At 56.8% G+C, this 15,937-nt stretch overlaps 1 protein-coding gene across 4 annotated transcripts; it reads left to right on the top strand.

Moving 5' to 3' along the window:
• Window positions 1-7,161: 7,161 nt before the first annotated feature.
• PPP1R1B (protein phosphatase 1 regulatory inhibitor subunit 1B) lies at window positions 7,162-15,706 on the top strand. 4 transcript variants are annotated; one of them, XM_055579978.1, is made up of 7 exons: window positions 7,162-7,584; window positions 9,215-9,275; window positions 9,549-9,571; window positions 9,993-10,068; window positions 13,191-13,391; window positions 14,705-14,824; window positions 14,913-15,706. In XM_055579978.1, exons 1-7 carry the CDS (start codon window positions 7,504-7,506, stop codon window positions 14,960-14,962), a joined length of 612 nt encoding a protein of 203 aa, XP_055435953.1. In that variant the 5' UTR covers window positions 7,162-7,503; the 3' UTR covers window positions 14,963-15,706. The 4 variants fall into 4 exon arrangements, with proteins under 4 accessions (XP_055435953.1, XP_055435952.1, XP_055435950.1 ...); XM_055579977.1 differs by having other exon boundaries at window positions 9,990-10,068; XM_055579975.1 differs by lacking the exon at window positions 7,162-7,584 and adding an exon at window positions 8,898-9,037 and having other exon boundaries at window positions 9,990-10,068.
• Window positions 15,707-15,937: the final 231 nt, after the last annotated feature.

The raw sequence follows: 15,937 nt of genomic DNA, 5'->3' as shown, positions 1-15,937 counted from the left end.
TTTATTCAGCTGGAGACCTGTTCTGAGAATTCGAAGTGGCCCACAATGCCCTAGTGATGTAGTTTCTACCACACGCCCTTTCATGGATGGAGAAACACAAACCCAGGCACGAGACAGTTAAGCAATCTGCCAAGGTCACTCAGCTGCGAGGAGTGGAGTGGGGCTTGACAGTCCAGTTCTGACACCCAGGTTCTTTCTGCCACCCTTTGCCACCTCTCTCTCCACCATCATGTCCTCAGCACCTGCAGAGAGCCAGGCCCCATGGTAAGGATAAGAACTTCATGGGTGGTGTCTCATGCAACCTAAGAGGGAGGGACTGGGATTCTCCCCAGTCTAGAGCTGGGGAACCCAAGGCTCAGAGAGGGTGACTAAGTTGCTCTGGATGCACAGGGAGGATGTAGTCAGCCAGGCTCACACCAGCCTCGAGCCGCAGAGGCCAGAACGTCTCTGGGGGTGGGGCAGGAAAGGGCCTGACAGGTACTAGAACAAGAGAAGAAATGGAAGGGATTTCAGCTAGACAGACTGTGGGGAAAACTTGCTCTTTTTAAAATATAAATGTATTTATTTTACTTAGAGGCTAATTACTTTACAATATTGTATTGGTTTTGCCATACATCAATATGAATCTGCCACGGGTGTACACAGGTTCCCCATCCTGAACTCCCCTCCCACCTCCCTCCCCATCCCAACCCTCTGGATCATCCCAGTGCACCAGCCCCGAGCATCCTATATCATGCATCGAAACTGGACTGGCAATTCGTTTCAACAACTTGCTTTTTGAGAGGTGGGGGCTCCAGGAGTAGGGTGGGGTGGAAGCTCTTGCTTCTTTCCCAAGAAGCAGACTGGGGAAAGGCCATGGCTACCTGAGTCAGGAGGAGGTGGGGATAGAAGAATGTGAGGGAACAGAAGGGCCCAGAATGAGAGAGTGCAGTCAGAACCATAGAACTCAGAAATCCTGGTTAGTTTTCTTAATTTTGTCCCCAGACTGCCTATCTGCCCCCACCCCTGGAAATCCCCTGAGCACCCCCACCCCCAAGATTTGCTATTTGTGGGCAGCTGGGAGATCCAGTCTCTGCTCTCATCTCAGCAGAAGGATGAGAAAGTTAACACTGTTACATGACTGTAAGCACCTACTATGTGCCAGGAACTTTGTATGCCTCTAATTTTCACAACAGTTGTGTAGTTATTATCCCTATTTTATAAATGGAGACACCGAGGAAGGAAGGAGAAGCTCTCTGCCCAAAGTCACACAGCTAGTAAGTGGGAGACAGGGATTTGAACTCCCAATCTGATGTGCTTTACTACACAATTCCCCATTTCCACCTGAGCTCCTTGTATCTACAGGGATGGCTGGATTGACCCTTTTGCCTGGCAGAGTCAGTAGCAGAATACAGTAGCAGCAGGCATTTCACCTGGAACTTGCAGATAAAAATAACATGTCTCCTGTCTGCCATTCACAGGATCCCCCACCCCACCCCGTGTGGATTTTCATGGTGCCTTTTATTTGCTAGTGGAAATTGGGCAAAGTGTAAATTCTAAAGGCCCAGATCCCTCCCCTCATTATCCTGGGACTGAGTGTGTGTGGGCATCTCCCCAGAACAGGGAGCTCTCCCAGCATTCCTTGCCCCCCCCCATTTCCCCCCTTGAGAGAACAGCAGGGTCAGTGAGTCTGTTAGCATCTGTCAGGGAGACCACCCTGATTTGGGAACTGAGATTCCAGTGCACTCAGGGATGAGTCCAGGGTCCCTTCACCTCCCAGGTGCTCAGGGAACTTCTCTAGGGAATAGGGACCTGCATCTCCCCAAGAACTAAGAAACTCTGGACACCTACCATCTAGAACAGGCAGTCGTGGGCTGGGGGTTAGAGGGTGTTGGAATGGCCTTTGGGCTGCAGAAAAATCCTCCTCCCCTCTCCCTTCCACTGAAGCCCAGAGAAGCTGGGGTTTCATCGGGGTTTTCCCCACACATGCCCAGTTCCTGGGAGATTGGGGGCAAGTTAGGGAGTTGGGGGAAGGAGGCAGGAGGGGCAGGCTGGCGGCTCTGAGCTTCTCCATGCAGCCCTCGGGGCCGGGTGCCTGGGCAGGAGGGGGGGCAGAGCAGCTGCTGGCGATTTATTAAGCAGTCACGGAAAAATTGGTTTATAAATTAACAGCTGTTTTAACTTTAGGGCCTCTTCTTCAGGGAATGGAAGCAGCCGACTGGACCGGGATTGGAGTGTGTGTGAGGCTGGTGGAGGGGGTGGGAGGCGGCAGGCTCCGGCAGCTGGCGTTCTTTGGGGGCAGCCTCAGCTGGCACCTGGGGGGGCACCAGGCAGTGGCCAGAGCAGGGGGTCTCCAGGTGCCCGGGCCGAGGCTGCCCCCGCTGTGGGCTGTCGGCTTGCTCATTCTTCTCATCAGCATCCCACCTGGGGGCGCCAGAGGGCATAGATACCGCTGTACTCATATCTGCCACCAGAGGGCAGCCTCCACACATTGATTTTTGCTTCCCACCCAGATCTGTCCAACCAGGGCTGAGAGAGAGAAAAACTGGGACCAATGTTGAGCAAGAGAGAAGCCCAGTTCAGTGCATGCAAGAGTTCTACTCGCCCATCCTGAATGTATTAAAGACAGCAGTTAAGAGTGGGAATTCTGGAGTCAGATGGTCTGCCTTTGAACCCAGGCTGTGGGCAGAAGTTCTGAGCCTCATTTCCCTCATCTGTAAAATGGAGTGAATCTACTGAGGATTAAATGAGCTAATGCATATAAAAGGTCTAGCCCAGTGGCCACTACAGAGTAATGCTCTCTATATGCCATGCGTTGCCAATTTCTATGACTTATATATTTATCTATTGATTCATTCCTCAAGCCATTGCCTCTACAGCATTTAGTGCTACTGTATTCTGGGCATTATAGCAGGAAGGTGATGATGCAAAGACAGATAGTGGGTAGGACATGTCTCAAAATAGTGTGCTAACAATTAAGATACACCCAGTGAGGGGGGAGGGGAGATTGACTTGGATAGGGCAAAAGAGAACATTTGAGAGTGATGAAAATATTCTATATCTGTGTTGGTAGTGGTCATGTGTTGAATAACATTTTCAAAAACTCATAGAAATGTATATTTTAATTTACATTTACTGATACATTTTATAGTATATAAACTGTAATTCAATAGAGTTTTTTAAAAAAGCACTCAATGTGAATTTATTGAATGGGCCAAGGGTTGGATGATGGATGAATGAATGAATGTGTGTCAGGGAATGCTCAGATGATTGCCACCTGTCTAGGTGTTACCAGTGTCCCTACTGCGAGTGCCCTTGCTCTCTCCTCTCGGTGTCCAGGGGTTTTCTCAGAGGCGGGTCTTGGAGTCCCCAACATCCTCTTTCCCCTCCCCATTGCCCCCCTCCTCACCACCAGCAGTGTGCCCTGCTAATGCTCCCTGGCTTCTCTAAGATTGCTTCCCAGGACTTCGGGGGACCTCCTTTCCAGCTGCATATGTCAACCCAACCAGCTAAACTCAACTCCGTGGTGCCAAGGTCAGGAGTGTGATGCCCAGCCACCGATCCGCAATGCCAGCAGCTCGGCAGCCCAAACCCTGGTCAACTCTGCCACCTGCTGGCCATTTCCGGAACTGCATCCATAGCGCTCTTGAGAAAGTGTTAGTCGCTCAGTCGTGTCCGACTCTTTGCGACCCCACGGATTGTACCCGGCCAGGCTCCTCTGTCCATGAGGATTCTCCAAGCAAGAAGATCTCCCTTCTGCAGGGGATCTTCCCGACCCAGAGATTGAACCCGGGTCTCCTGCGTTGCAGGCAGACTCTCTACCATCTGAGCCACCAGAGAAACCCTCTAGAGAAGCTGGAACCTTTACTGACCAGGAGCCCTGCATTGGGCTGGGGACTTTATTAATTTTATCTTTTTGAATCGTCACAGGTACCATGTGAGGTGGGTTTGGGGGCAGGAGGAAACAGGCACAGTGAGGCTAAGACATTTATTGTCTAAAATCACACAGTATCCAGGTCTGTCCAATTCCACAGTTTATGTTCTGTCCATGAGACTGTATCTTGCCTGGGAGAAGGGAGGGAATATTCACGATTGGCCACTCTCCCTACCTCCCCCAAAGAGAGCAAAGGCTTCACGCTTCCAGAGAAGGTGAATATAGTACCTCCTGTATGCCGGGCGCTGTGGCAGGCAGCAGGCAATGATGTGAGAGAAATGGTGTGCTCAAAATGTGTGATCAGACCTGCTCTGTACATTAACAGACACCCTATGACAAACTTTTTTGGTTAGTCCAAGCAGAAAGACCCATTGGTTAATTGGAGTTAAGTCAAGCAAGGTCTTGAATTTGTTCCTTGGACCCAACCGCCAGTGCTTCTAACTCAAGAATAATAACCAAGAAGTGGCACATTATTTTTACATCTCATTTGCATATGATTAATTCTAAGAGAGAATGGAGGTCACCCTGGCCCCTAGCTTCTCAGCTGCTCTAGGATATGCCTGACCCTGGCCACCTCTCCCAGCCCCAGCTGGACTCCCCCATCCTCGCCACACCCTCCCCACTCCTTGCCCCTGCCCACACTTCCCCCAGCCTCCAGAAGTCCCTGTCCCTTCCTCCTCTGTCACCCACGCAGCCCCAGCCACCTGGCCGCCCACCTGAAAAACTTTTCCCCAAGTTCTTGAGAAGTCGCGTAGGATCCAGGAGAGAAAAATCAAAGTAATAAAACCTCATTTAATTCCTAACGGAGGGCAGAGCTGTGAGCTGCAATTATCTTAATGCGGAGCTATTTTTACTCTCTCTCCATCTCTGTCTCCTGCCTCTCTCTGTTGTGAGGCTTCCTCTCTCTCCCTTTGTCTCTCCATCTCTCACATGTGTTTTCTCGCTCTTTCTTTTCCACATTTCCTACCTCCCCCTCCTCTCTCTCTCTCACCTCCTGTCTCTGCCATCCTTCCTTCTCCTTCCTGTCTGTTCCTTGTGCCTATACCCCTGTGAGCCAAGTTCCCCCATCCCGCTTGACCCCAGGGTTTAGCAGCCAGAGCTGCAGGTGCCAGGGTAAAAGTTGGAAGAAACAGCAAAGACCCTTCTCTCTATGCCCGAAGACCCCCTCTTCCAGGGTTACCCAGGAGAGGAGAGTCTCCCTTCCAGCTGCCCCAGCCCGGGTCTAGGGAATTTTCCTGATTCAGGGCCACCCAGAACTCCAATCCTTTCCGCAGAACCTCTGTGAACAGGCCCTCCGTGGCCAAAGGAGCTTCATCAACTGTGGTCCCAAAGGCCCTCTCAGCTCCAGTGGGTCCTGAGGTTTCCCTGGGAGTGATGACTGTCTCTCCTTGTCCCCTCATTATCTGTCCAGCTGTCTTCTGTCCCCTTCACCCCATGCAGGACCTTCCTACCTGCCTAGCACTGGAAGCCACAGACCTCTCAGCCTCCTCTTGGCCCAGTGGCCACACAGCTTACTGCCTGGGCTGTGCCTTTCCTGTGCCCCTTCTGACCCTTGTGACCTCCTCATTTGCCTCCCAGGGCACTGCCAAATTGGTGTTTGCCACCTCCCATCACAACCCATCTGACAGAGGGGTCTGGGCCAAACCAGGGGCTACCAGAGAGGCCCACACCCCAGGCCCAGGGACCTGGCATCTGGCTGTTTCCCCACAAGCATAAAAGTCAACAAACACAGCGGGACTTGAGCCAGGCCTGAGGGTGGGGGAGCAGTGCCGCCCAGCGGCCAGGCCTTCCAGCACCCATGGGCAAAGCTCTGTGCTCCTGTTCCCTCTCCTCATCCCCAGAGTAGGCGCTGACTCTGGGGCACTGCGCTGTGCCCCTGACCCCACTTTCACAAGACTCCACTGGCCTTTTGCTTCCTTCTCGCTCTGCCAAGGGCCCAGCATGCTTGGCCTGGGAGTGGAAAAGTTGCTGGCTGGGGGAGGGGGCCTCCTGATTGTTCCAGGCCTGACCGTGACCAGGAGAGGAGAGAGCCAAGGCAAACAGAGCCCCAGGAAGACACACACACCTGCTCAGAGTGGCATTCAGACCCTCGCCCCCAGGCCCGAAGAGGGAAACACCAGTTCCTGCAAAGGCACCCAGCACCACATGATAAATAAACAGGGATCCGGCAAACCACAGGGCCATCTCCTCCCCTTTCCCCCCTTCAGAGACACATGCAAACACCTCTGCAGAGAGAGAGGCTCACACCTCCGAAATGAGCACACACACACCTCTCCCCCTTGCTCTATTCCTGCACCAAACTCACACGTGATGGCACGTGTACACCCCAACTCCCCCAACTCTATCCCCCTGAGCTGGCTCTGTCTCCCCCACATCATATCTGGGGAGAACAGGCAGGAGACACGTGGATCCAGGGTACCTCACAGCATGGACACATTCCCCCGCCCCCAAGAGAGCCCTCCCAGGATCACAACCTTATCCTCCTCTACTCTTCAGGCTGGACCTATGCAGAGGGTTCTCCCACCCCCTGTGAGCTGGCACAGCCTGCCCATCACCTTGACAGCCTCTGACATCCTCCCCCACCCTGCCCCCTCCCCCGTGCACACACGGTCTTCCCACACCCTGCCACTCACACCTGCATCCTTGACACTCTGACACACTTACTCACATAGACTCTCTCACCACACGGACCCCCCCCCCCAACACACACACACACACTCCCCAGCTTTAGGCACCACAGGGCCCCTGGCACTCACTTTCACACACTCCCTGCCATGATGACTGACATGTGTCCTCCCACGCACACCCCGCTCCTTCACGCTCACTCGCTTTCTAGGACACCCCCATTCACAGCGTGACACGCTGGTGCTATTCTCTCCACGACCTCACAGCCTCCCCGTGAAACTCCAAGCACCTAGGCCATGAAGAGGTTAAAGTCAGAGTCCCAGGTCCCCGCGGCCCCTCTCCCCTCGGCCTCCCCCCATTATCCTCCCTGCTGGACTCCATCAATAATGCAGCTTCAAGTTCTGGGGAGTCGGCAGGGGGCCCCCAGGCCGCTCCCGCGGCCCTGGCTCACACTGCCCCCCCTCCTCCTCCCGGCCCGGGAGAACACGCTCCTCGGCGCTCATTGGCCACTGTCTCCTGAGCCCTCCCACCAAGCGCCCGGGCGCCAGTCCCAGGCCGAGGGGACGGGCTGGGGACCCTAAGGCTGGGGCCGGAGGGCGAGACCCGGAGAGACGGAGCGAAACAGAGACAGAGGGAGACTCGCGGAGAGGGAGCAAGGGAGATAGAGGAAGGTTGGAGAGATACAGAGAGAGCGAGGGAAGGAGGGGCAGAGACCAGCCCCGCGAGCCCGAGGTGCGGGCGCCAGGGGACCGCGGCACCCAGGAGCCCCAGAGCCGCGAGCCGGCGGCCGCCCCCCACCCCCGCGCGCCCTCCCCTCGCCGGCGCGGTATTTTTATCTGTGCGTGAACAGCCCTCCAGCTCCTCTCTGCCACACTCAACCCGCTGCCGCCGCGGCGCCCGGAGCAGCGCGGGGGAGCGGAGCCGGGATCGCAGCCCGAGACCCCACGACGCGCGCCCCGCCCGCCATGGACCCCAAAGACCGCAAGAAGATCCAGTTCTCCGTGCCCGCGCCCCCCAGCCAGCTCGACCCCCGCCAGGTGGAGATGGTAAGGGGGCTGCGCCCCACCCCTGGCAGCGCCCCCCTACCCTAACCCCCACTCCCCGACTCCTCTGCGCTCCGGGATCGGAGCCGGCCTGGGAGACGCTGGCGCCCGGCCCGCCTCGGACGCAGCGGGGGCGCGGGGCAGCGCGTGAAGTTCGCCGGAGACTCCTGTAACTTTTTCCCGGGGCCTCTCACCTGATCCCGGGGCGGGAGAACCCCGGGCGGCCCCAGAGTGGGAGGACTGTCCTCTGGACCCTGCAGTGTCCTCCTTCTCTGGGGTCCCCCGGGGACCGCTGGTGTGACAACATGGTCCCCTGACCCGTTACACTGAGCGGGCCTGCGCCCGCCTGCCGCACGCTCTGGCCATCTCTCTAGTCCCACCCTGCATACCTGGGCTGGGGTCACCCGAGCTTTGTCCTAACCGCTAGATAAAGCCACAACATGGGCGGGTGGAGAGGGAAATGATGACCAGTCATCCCAGAAGCCAGAAGTCCTCACACAGACATCTGAGTCCTCTGGACAGCCTTCCTGGGCACTGGGTACCGGAGGCCTCCAAAGGTGGGGTTGAGATGTGGGGCGGGATGGCGAAAGAGACATGAGTTTTGTGCAGGCGCCTCCCCCCTCCACTTAGCCATTCACTTGTTGCTGTTGTTAAGAAGCAGCTGGTACCCAACAGAGCAGTGAGAGGGGGGCCAAGTCATTTTGCAGAGAGACGGCATTGTTGAGGGGGGGGTGGCCTGGGGGACCGGTTTGATCCCCAGCCCAAGCAGCTTTTGATCTGGAGGGCAGTGTTGGGAGATTGGCAGGGGGAGGTGGCAGTTTCAGCTTAATTCACCTGGTTCTCTTTGTGCATTTCCCTGGAGCTCAAAGAGGACCTAATTAACTGACAGTTGATCTGATTGCCAAGCTAGGGGGAAGGGTGGGAGAGTTACTGGGAGTACTCAGTGGCCCCCACCCCCACCCCTCACTGTTCAGCTTGGCTCATGTTCCAAGGAGGGCGACTTTGGAGGTTTTATGAGGACTGGGTGAAGAGTTCCACAGCCTGAGTGATACTGCCAAAGGGGCCCAGACCCAGGTCCTGGGTGGTCCGGGGCTCAGGCGCACACCTGAGCCTCAGGGTGAGGTTGGAGGTGCCTGCTGTTCAGGCTCAGCCTCCTTCTGCAGCTGGGTCTGGTTTCTTTGGAGCCCTTGAGCTGACCTTAGGTGGGCAGGGCCACGTGAATGCCACCTTCCACACTCAGCGTCGGGTCCTGAGGTCTGATGTCTTCATAAAGGGCAGAGGGAGGGCCATGGCAGGGGAAGATATGAAGGGAGGTGGTGGTTCTGGAGTAGCCATGGAGAGAGATGGGCATTGGCTGGCAGCCAGTGGTGGACTTTTCTTGCCCTTCTCTGCCTTGGCATGCTGTGTGGCTTTGAGCTCTTTGCTGAAAGTCTCTGAGCCTTGGGTTTTCACCTCGGTAAAATGAGGGGGTTCGGTGAGCTCTGGAGTCCCTTTCAGCTCTGACAGTCTTTGATTCAAAGGTTCCCTGGGGACTCCAAAGCACAGTTTGTTCCCTGCTGCCTGGGGGGGGGGGGGGGGAGGGGGCTGCAAGGGTCTGTCCTGCCCTGCCTCCTCCCCGTCTCTGTCTCCTCAGATCCGGCGCAGGAGACCAACCCCTGCCATGCTGTTCCGGCTCTCAGAGCACTCCTCACCAGGTGGGCCCCTTCCCTGCCCCCTAGTCCTGGCCCCACCCTAACTGTGATGCCTTCTGGGGGCCCCTGCCAAAGTCCCTTGAGTAGGAGACTGAATGGAGAATGGGGGGTTAAGGTCCAGGAGCCCAACTCCACTGGGCTCATTTATTGACCAGGCGCCTCCCAACACCGGGAAGGAAAGGGCCCAGAGACTGACTGAATTTTGGGGGAAAGTACCAATAATTCGGATTCTTTCTCTCTTCTTTTTCCTGGCTTGGTCACCGGTGGCCTCCCCAGAGGAGGAGGCCTCACCCCACCAGGTGAGTTTCCAGGGGCAGCTGGAAGGAGGGACGCCAGGCCCTTGGTGATGGGATGGAGGGGATTACTTCCCAGCTAGCTCAGGGTGCCACCCAGGAGGACATTAGCATATCAATTGGCACCTTGGTGAGAATGCCTGGTGCCAGGATACAGATCCTCCTCTACCCTTGTCTTTGCTCTGCTCAGACTCAGGCTGGGCCTCCAGAATCCAGGGTCCCTGCCCTGAGCCAGGCCGTGGCTATGGTGCCCCTCCCAAAGCCACCAGGTGGCCTCAGCCTGGTGGGAGCAACTCCGGACCTAAAGCTGAGGCTGGACTAGCCAACGCAGCTGCCCTGGGTGGCTTGCAGGGTCGGGGGAATGGAGTGGAGGGAGGGTTACAGGAAGGTCTCTGTGAGTCCATTTAACCTGGCACTTCCCCAGCAGAGAGCCTCAGGAGAGGGGCACCACCTCAAGTCGAAGAGATCCAATCCCTGTGCCTACACACCCCCCTCGCTGAAAGGTACTCTCCCAACCCGTGGTCTGCCTGTCCCCTTGACCCTGGAACTGGGCTGACACTGGGTGTGCGGGGTGGGGTGGGGGGAGCATTGAGCTTTCGTTGATGGGTAGGGATTGTCTTGTGCACCCATCCCAACCCCCACTTAGAGACCAATTCTTTCTTAATGTGGCCTTGGAAAAACAAGGCACCCCGAGGCTGAAAAGGGTGGTGTGGGTCTGAAAATCAGGTTTCGGGGTTGAAAGAAAAGAGGTACGTAACAAGTAGGCCTCGACATAAAGAGACTCAGCCCTCTGCCGCCTCTCCAAGCATGCGCTGAACCACCTCCACTGCCTCCCCACTCCCAGGGCACCTTCTTTGGGTCGCACCCCTTGCACTCCCCTCCCGTTGCCAGGCCTTTCGCACAGGTCTGCACACCGATGCTGCTTCTGTTCCTGCTTTTCCTTTCAATCCCCAAAGGCAGGTCATTCCTATAGCACTGTCTTATGGAGTGCCCAGTGTATGCCAGGCCCCCCGGGTAGGGGTGGAATAAGGGTAAGATCTAGTCTCAGCTCTCCTGGGGGCCTTCACCTCAAAGCATCTGGGACAGCTACAGAGGAGACGGGATTTGAAGGATGGATAGGAATTCAACAGGCGAGCCAGGCAGAGGGGTATTCCAGGAAGAGGGAGGAGCAGGTGTGAGATCACAGGGGGTCTTCAGGGCTGCCTGGAGACTTGGCTTCCATCGGGGGAGCTGAGGCAGAGACACCTGGTGGAACAGGTGGGCCAGGTGGGGGTGTGGGGAGGGTCCCTTCCTCACTAAGCCTTAGGACGCCTTCCTACCCCCAGCTCAGCTCCAGCTCTTCTGGCCTGGCCAGCCCCCTCCTCCCGTGGAGGGAGAGACGGAGGCCTGAAGGATGTGTTGAGAGCTCCGTCCCTGGGTTTAGTGAGTCCCAACCACCGGCCGAGGCCAGCAGGTGCAGCTGTCAGCCCGCCTGCCTCCGTTGGGAGCAGAGGGACTGAGGAGAGGAGAGGAGAGGGGATGAGGAGACGCCAAGCAGGCGCTGGGTGTCGCTTTTGGAAGGCCTTCCGACCTGTAGGGATGTGGGGGAGGCCAGCCCCTGAAGCAGGCGTGAGGGAGGAGGTGCCGTCTTCTGAGGAGAGAACATGAGAAGTCTCTCTCCTCCGCACCCTGGGCTGAGTAGGGGGCAAGTGGACATGAGAGGGAAGAACCACGCTTGGACTCTTGGTTGTGAGCAAGGGGTGGGGTGGGGGGGGTGAAGAGAACAGACCAGGGTGCTTCCCAGGCAGCCTGCCTTGGCCAGAAATGTGCACCTCCACGCCCCTGGCCCCTTTGGGCCGCGACCTGGGAGGGTCGGAGTAGGGAGAGGCAGGGCCCTGGGAGGGGGCCAGGAGAGGTGCTGTGCTGGGGACCTTGGAGCTTCCAAAAGGGAGACTTGAGTTGGGGGGAGTTCAGGGTCCCAGAGCTGGAGACAGAGCGAGAAGGAGGCAGTCGGTGGGGGGGGGGGAGAGCCCTGAGAGGCACGAGGCAGGCGAGGCACGCGGAGGCTCTCACGGGGCCCTGCACAGGCCTGCACGAACCTATTGTTGTCGCTGCAGCTCACGAACTGAAGAACTGAACTCTCCTCCCCCGGCTGCTTGAGCTGCCACCTCCTCTCCTCCTTCCTCCTTTCCCCAACCCTCAGAGGACCCTTCTGAACTTCTAGGGCACTGTATGTTGTGGGTTTCGCCCCTTTCTGGGCAAAGGAAAGCCCCTGGCAGGGTTGGGGGATTGGTTGGGGGAGAAGCCTAGAGTCCGCAAGGAAGGGCGGACACCGAGTCTTGGCTTGAAGAGGGCTCTCCAAGGCCGAGCTCTTGCACTTGGCTCAAGGTGAAGCTTTGCTGAGTCCCCAAGGACAGGGCAGGGCAATTTATTGTGCTTTTATTGCCTGGGTAGTTTGCCCAGAGTTAGCAGGAAGCACCGGGTGGAGCTTGGGGCCAGACGGGGCAGCAGGCAGGCACAATACACCCTCTGTGCCTGTCCCCGAGTTGGCAGGAGCACCAGGCCCTGCACCCTGTACAGGAGGTTTCCAGCCTGGATCTACCCCCTTGGGCTTTCTGAGGGGAGGGGCTGCCTGCGGATTAGGAAGCAGCTGTAGCAACCCCAGCCCCTAGTCCGCGAGCATCTGGTCTCTGGGCCTCGAGTAACCCGAATGCTCTAAAATCCCACCAGCTCCCGGCCCCCTGCTGCCTCTGCCCTGGCCACGCCTCCCAGGGTCCCCTTCGCTCCTCCCTTTCCCCCAGAGTCCTCCAGCCCTGGCCTTTTTCTCTGAACCCCCTCGTCCTTTCCATCTTTTGGAAACTTCTCTCCAGCTACCCACACTGTTCCCTTCCTAGGTCCTATCCCAGCAGGCCTTGGTGGTGTTGGGGGGGTGGGTGGTGGTTGCCGCTTTCTAGGTCACTGCACAGGGAGCTGAAGCTTGGGGATGTGGGTCAAGATTGTGGGGGCCGTGTCTGAGCAGGCTGCATCCCCAGGCAAGGACGTCACTGGCTGCAGACTGTTGTGTCCTCAGTCTCACAGCGGTTCCTGTCTCTTAGAGCCTGGGGCAGGGGTGTGTGGAGTAGCATCTGTGATGGAGCAGTGCCAGGGAGTGGGGACCAAGCCCAGTATGGGGTGGCAGGCAGGATCCGGGTGAGCGGTGAGCAGGCTGGGCACTCCCCTAGAAACTGAAAGGGACAAATGCCCTGGGGCCCGGCCCACCAGTCCAGTACATTCTCCAAGGGCTGTAGCTGGTAGACAAGCTCCCCCAGCCAAGGAATGTTAAGCTGTTGCTGTACCAGCCTGGTCTTGTCCAGCTTGGCACCCTATGGCGTGGGGAGATGCCTGGGGCCGGCCTCTGGGGCCCAGCATCGTTGGACAGCTTAAGAGCCAAACATGATCAAGAGTCTACCCCCTGCTGCTTCTGCCCTGGTCTGGCCCCCAGCAGGCTGACCAGCAGCCTGTATTGTTTGAACTAGACCCCTGCAGGGGTGAGCTCTGCCCCAGGCCCCCAGGAAGGAGGCTGAGGGTTGGGCCATGTGCCTCTCCTGTGCCGTGGGCTGCTTCTCGGGCCTGGCTGACCCGTGCCTTCCTGGTCCCCCTGTGCTAGCCGTCCAGCGCATTGCTGAGTCTCACCTGCAGTCCATCAGCAACCTGGGTGAGAACCAGGCTTCGGAGGAGGAGGATGAGCTGGGGGAGCTGCGGGAACTGGGCTACCCAAGAGAGGAAGAGGAGGAGGAAGAGGAGGAGGATGAAGAGGAGGAGGAGGAGGACAGCCAGGCGGAAGTCCTGAAGGGCAGCAGGGGGTCTGGTAAGTGGAAGGGGCTGTGAAGCCTGAGCTTCACCAATCATGGGCTTGGGTGGGGTCCTCCTTGAGTGTCCTGGGACACCCCCTCCCACTTTACAATTTCTCCCACATGTAAAGGGCCTTCTCACTCTCTCACCCCACAGGATGCCTCACACTCAGCCTTACCTGACACCTGGGCTGTTCCCATCCTTGACTCCGTTGCTCTCCCTATCAGGTTTTCCCTAGTAATTCCTCTCTTCCCTAAAAATTAAGGCAAGGCTACATGAGGTTTGAGGCTAGACCCAAGAAAGGACTTCCCATCCATGGCCGTTGGGAGGTGTAAAGAGATGAAGGATAGAAGACTAAGAGTGTCCAGGGCCCCCATTGCCTGCATTTCTGGATACAGGATGTGGTCTCTGCTGGGAGACACAGGACTGGTTCATACCTTCTCTCCAGGAACCTGTGGTTCTCTCCCTCTTTTCTAGTTTCCTAGGCTGGAGGTGAGAGGGTGCCCTCTAGTGTCTGGACGGAGAATCTAGGATTCAAGAACCAACTCACTTGTCTGCACCTCCAACCCCAACTGCCTGGGAAGAGAGAGGCCAGTGAGGGGCCTAAGACCGACACAGAAGGCCTCAGAGCTAGAGACCCCAGATCCCAAAATCTACACAGCCGGGTCCCAAGACCCAAAGAATTCCTAGGCAGGAAGATCTCAGCCCCTCCCAGGGCTATTTTTTCCTGGCCACTTCTCACCCTCTGAATGTACATTTAAATGTTTTGGTCCCATTATTTATGGGGATGAAAAATAACCAACCATCCCTGCTTACAGTGTCCATTCTTTGCACCCCGCCTCAAAATAGCGTAGGCCTCTGCTCTGTATTGGCAGAGGGGGCATCAGATGTGGGAGCAAAAGCTTCAGCTGGAAGAGCTGAATTGATTCCCACTGACACCCCCAGAACAGGTGAAGAGGTGAGAGGATACTGCTGTCTCAGGAGAGCGGCAAGGCAGTGGGTCAAATGGCAAGATGACCAAGGAACAAATATCAGTTGCCACCAAGCCTGGAGTGGCTCCTAGGTGCTGGCACTGGGTGTTAACTATTATCTTATTTAAGGCAGTCTACAGAACTTCCCTCCTACCAGCCCCTTCAGAGAGGTAACAATGACTTATCTAAGACATGTGGTTAGTCGCTGGAGGCACTGTCTTAGTCCAGTGCTCACTCCACTCCACTGTGACACCCTCAGAAAGCTTGGTCTCAGCCAGCGGCTGGACTTGGCTATGTTCTAGGACAGCCAGCTGGATACTCAGAGCTCGTGTTTTTATCCCTTCTTTCCTGTCCCCAGCTGGGCAGAAGACAACTTATGGCCAAGGTCTGGAGGGTCCCTGGGAGCGCCCGCCTCCTCTGGATGGGCCCCAGAGAGACGGAAGCTCTGAGGACCAAGTGGAAGACCCAGCATTGAATGGTGAGACTTGGGAGTGGGGGGCTGAGGAGGCAGGGCTGGGATCTTGGTGGGCATGGCCAGGCCCTAAGTCCCTCTGCTTGCTTTGCAGAACCCGGGGAGGAGCCACAGCGCCCTGCCCACCCTGAGCCTGGCACATAGGCACCCAGCCCTGCATCTCCTGGAAGGAAGTGGAAGGAGGCATTGATTTCTCCAGAAACCCATTCTATTCACACCCTATTTTGTACCCTGCTCCTCACTTGCTAGGGCTGCGGCTTCTGACTTTTAGAAGACTAAGGCTGGTCTGTGTTTGCTTGTCTGCCCAACTTCGGCTGATGCCCAGAGTCCCTGGGCACTTGCTGCCTGATGCCTACCCCTGCCAGTCATTCCCCCATACACCCAGCAGGAGGTGGGATGGGAGAGCTTGCATTGGGAAATCCAGTAAATGGGGGACAAAGATTTATCCTTCACAATTCTACTCCCTAGACCCTCTCCCCTGGGTGTAGGAAACCACAGGGCAGGACCCTAAGATCTGGGGAAAAGGGATACTGAGAACTTGTAAGTGCCCATAGATCTTTCTCCATCCCCTGGGCAATTCCAAGTCATCACCCCTTCACTGCCTTCTACCAGGGCCCAGAATTCAGGCATCTTTTCCACGACCTCAGCTTTTGGTAAATCTTCCCCTTATCACCTGCTCCCCAGCCTGGGTGCCTGGAAGATGGACTGGCAGAGACTGCTTTGCTGCATTTTTTGTGTGCTTTGATGCCAGGAATGCCGCCTAGTATAGTAAGTCCTTAGGGGGGCACATGGTGGGGGAGCCAAGCTCTCCTTGTCCTCCAGATGCTCTGTCCCCTTCCCCTCTTCCCTGACTCCCGGCCTGAACCTGTAATAAATCTTTGTAAATAACTGTGCTGAGACTTCTCTTTCAGGGGAAAGGAGAGGGAGGAGGTAACACGTTTCCCTGTGTGGTGGTCATCCAAGAGTCAGGTCCTCGACCCTAGTGTCCAGTCCTCTAACTTGGAGCCTTGACTGCAGACAAGCTCCAAACCCTTTTGGGAAAGACCTTAGGAGTTCTAGATCCCGCTAAGGATGGCTGAAAGTGGGTGGGGGAGAGGAGTCCTTCAAGAGTAATTGAAA

This window comes from Bubalus kerabau, chromosome 4 (genome assembly GCF_029407905.1).
Source record: "Bubalus kerabau isolate K-KA32 ecotype Philippines breed swamp buffalo chromosome 4, PCC_UOA_SB_1v2, whole genome shotgun sequence".
In the NCBI taxonomy this organism is placed as follows: Eukaryota; Metazoa; Chordata; class Mammalia; order Artiodactyla; family Bovidae; genus Bubalus; species Bubalus kerabau.
This window is presented reverse-complemented; position numbering and strand designations above follow the sequence as displayed.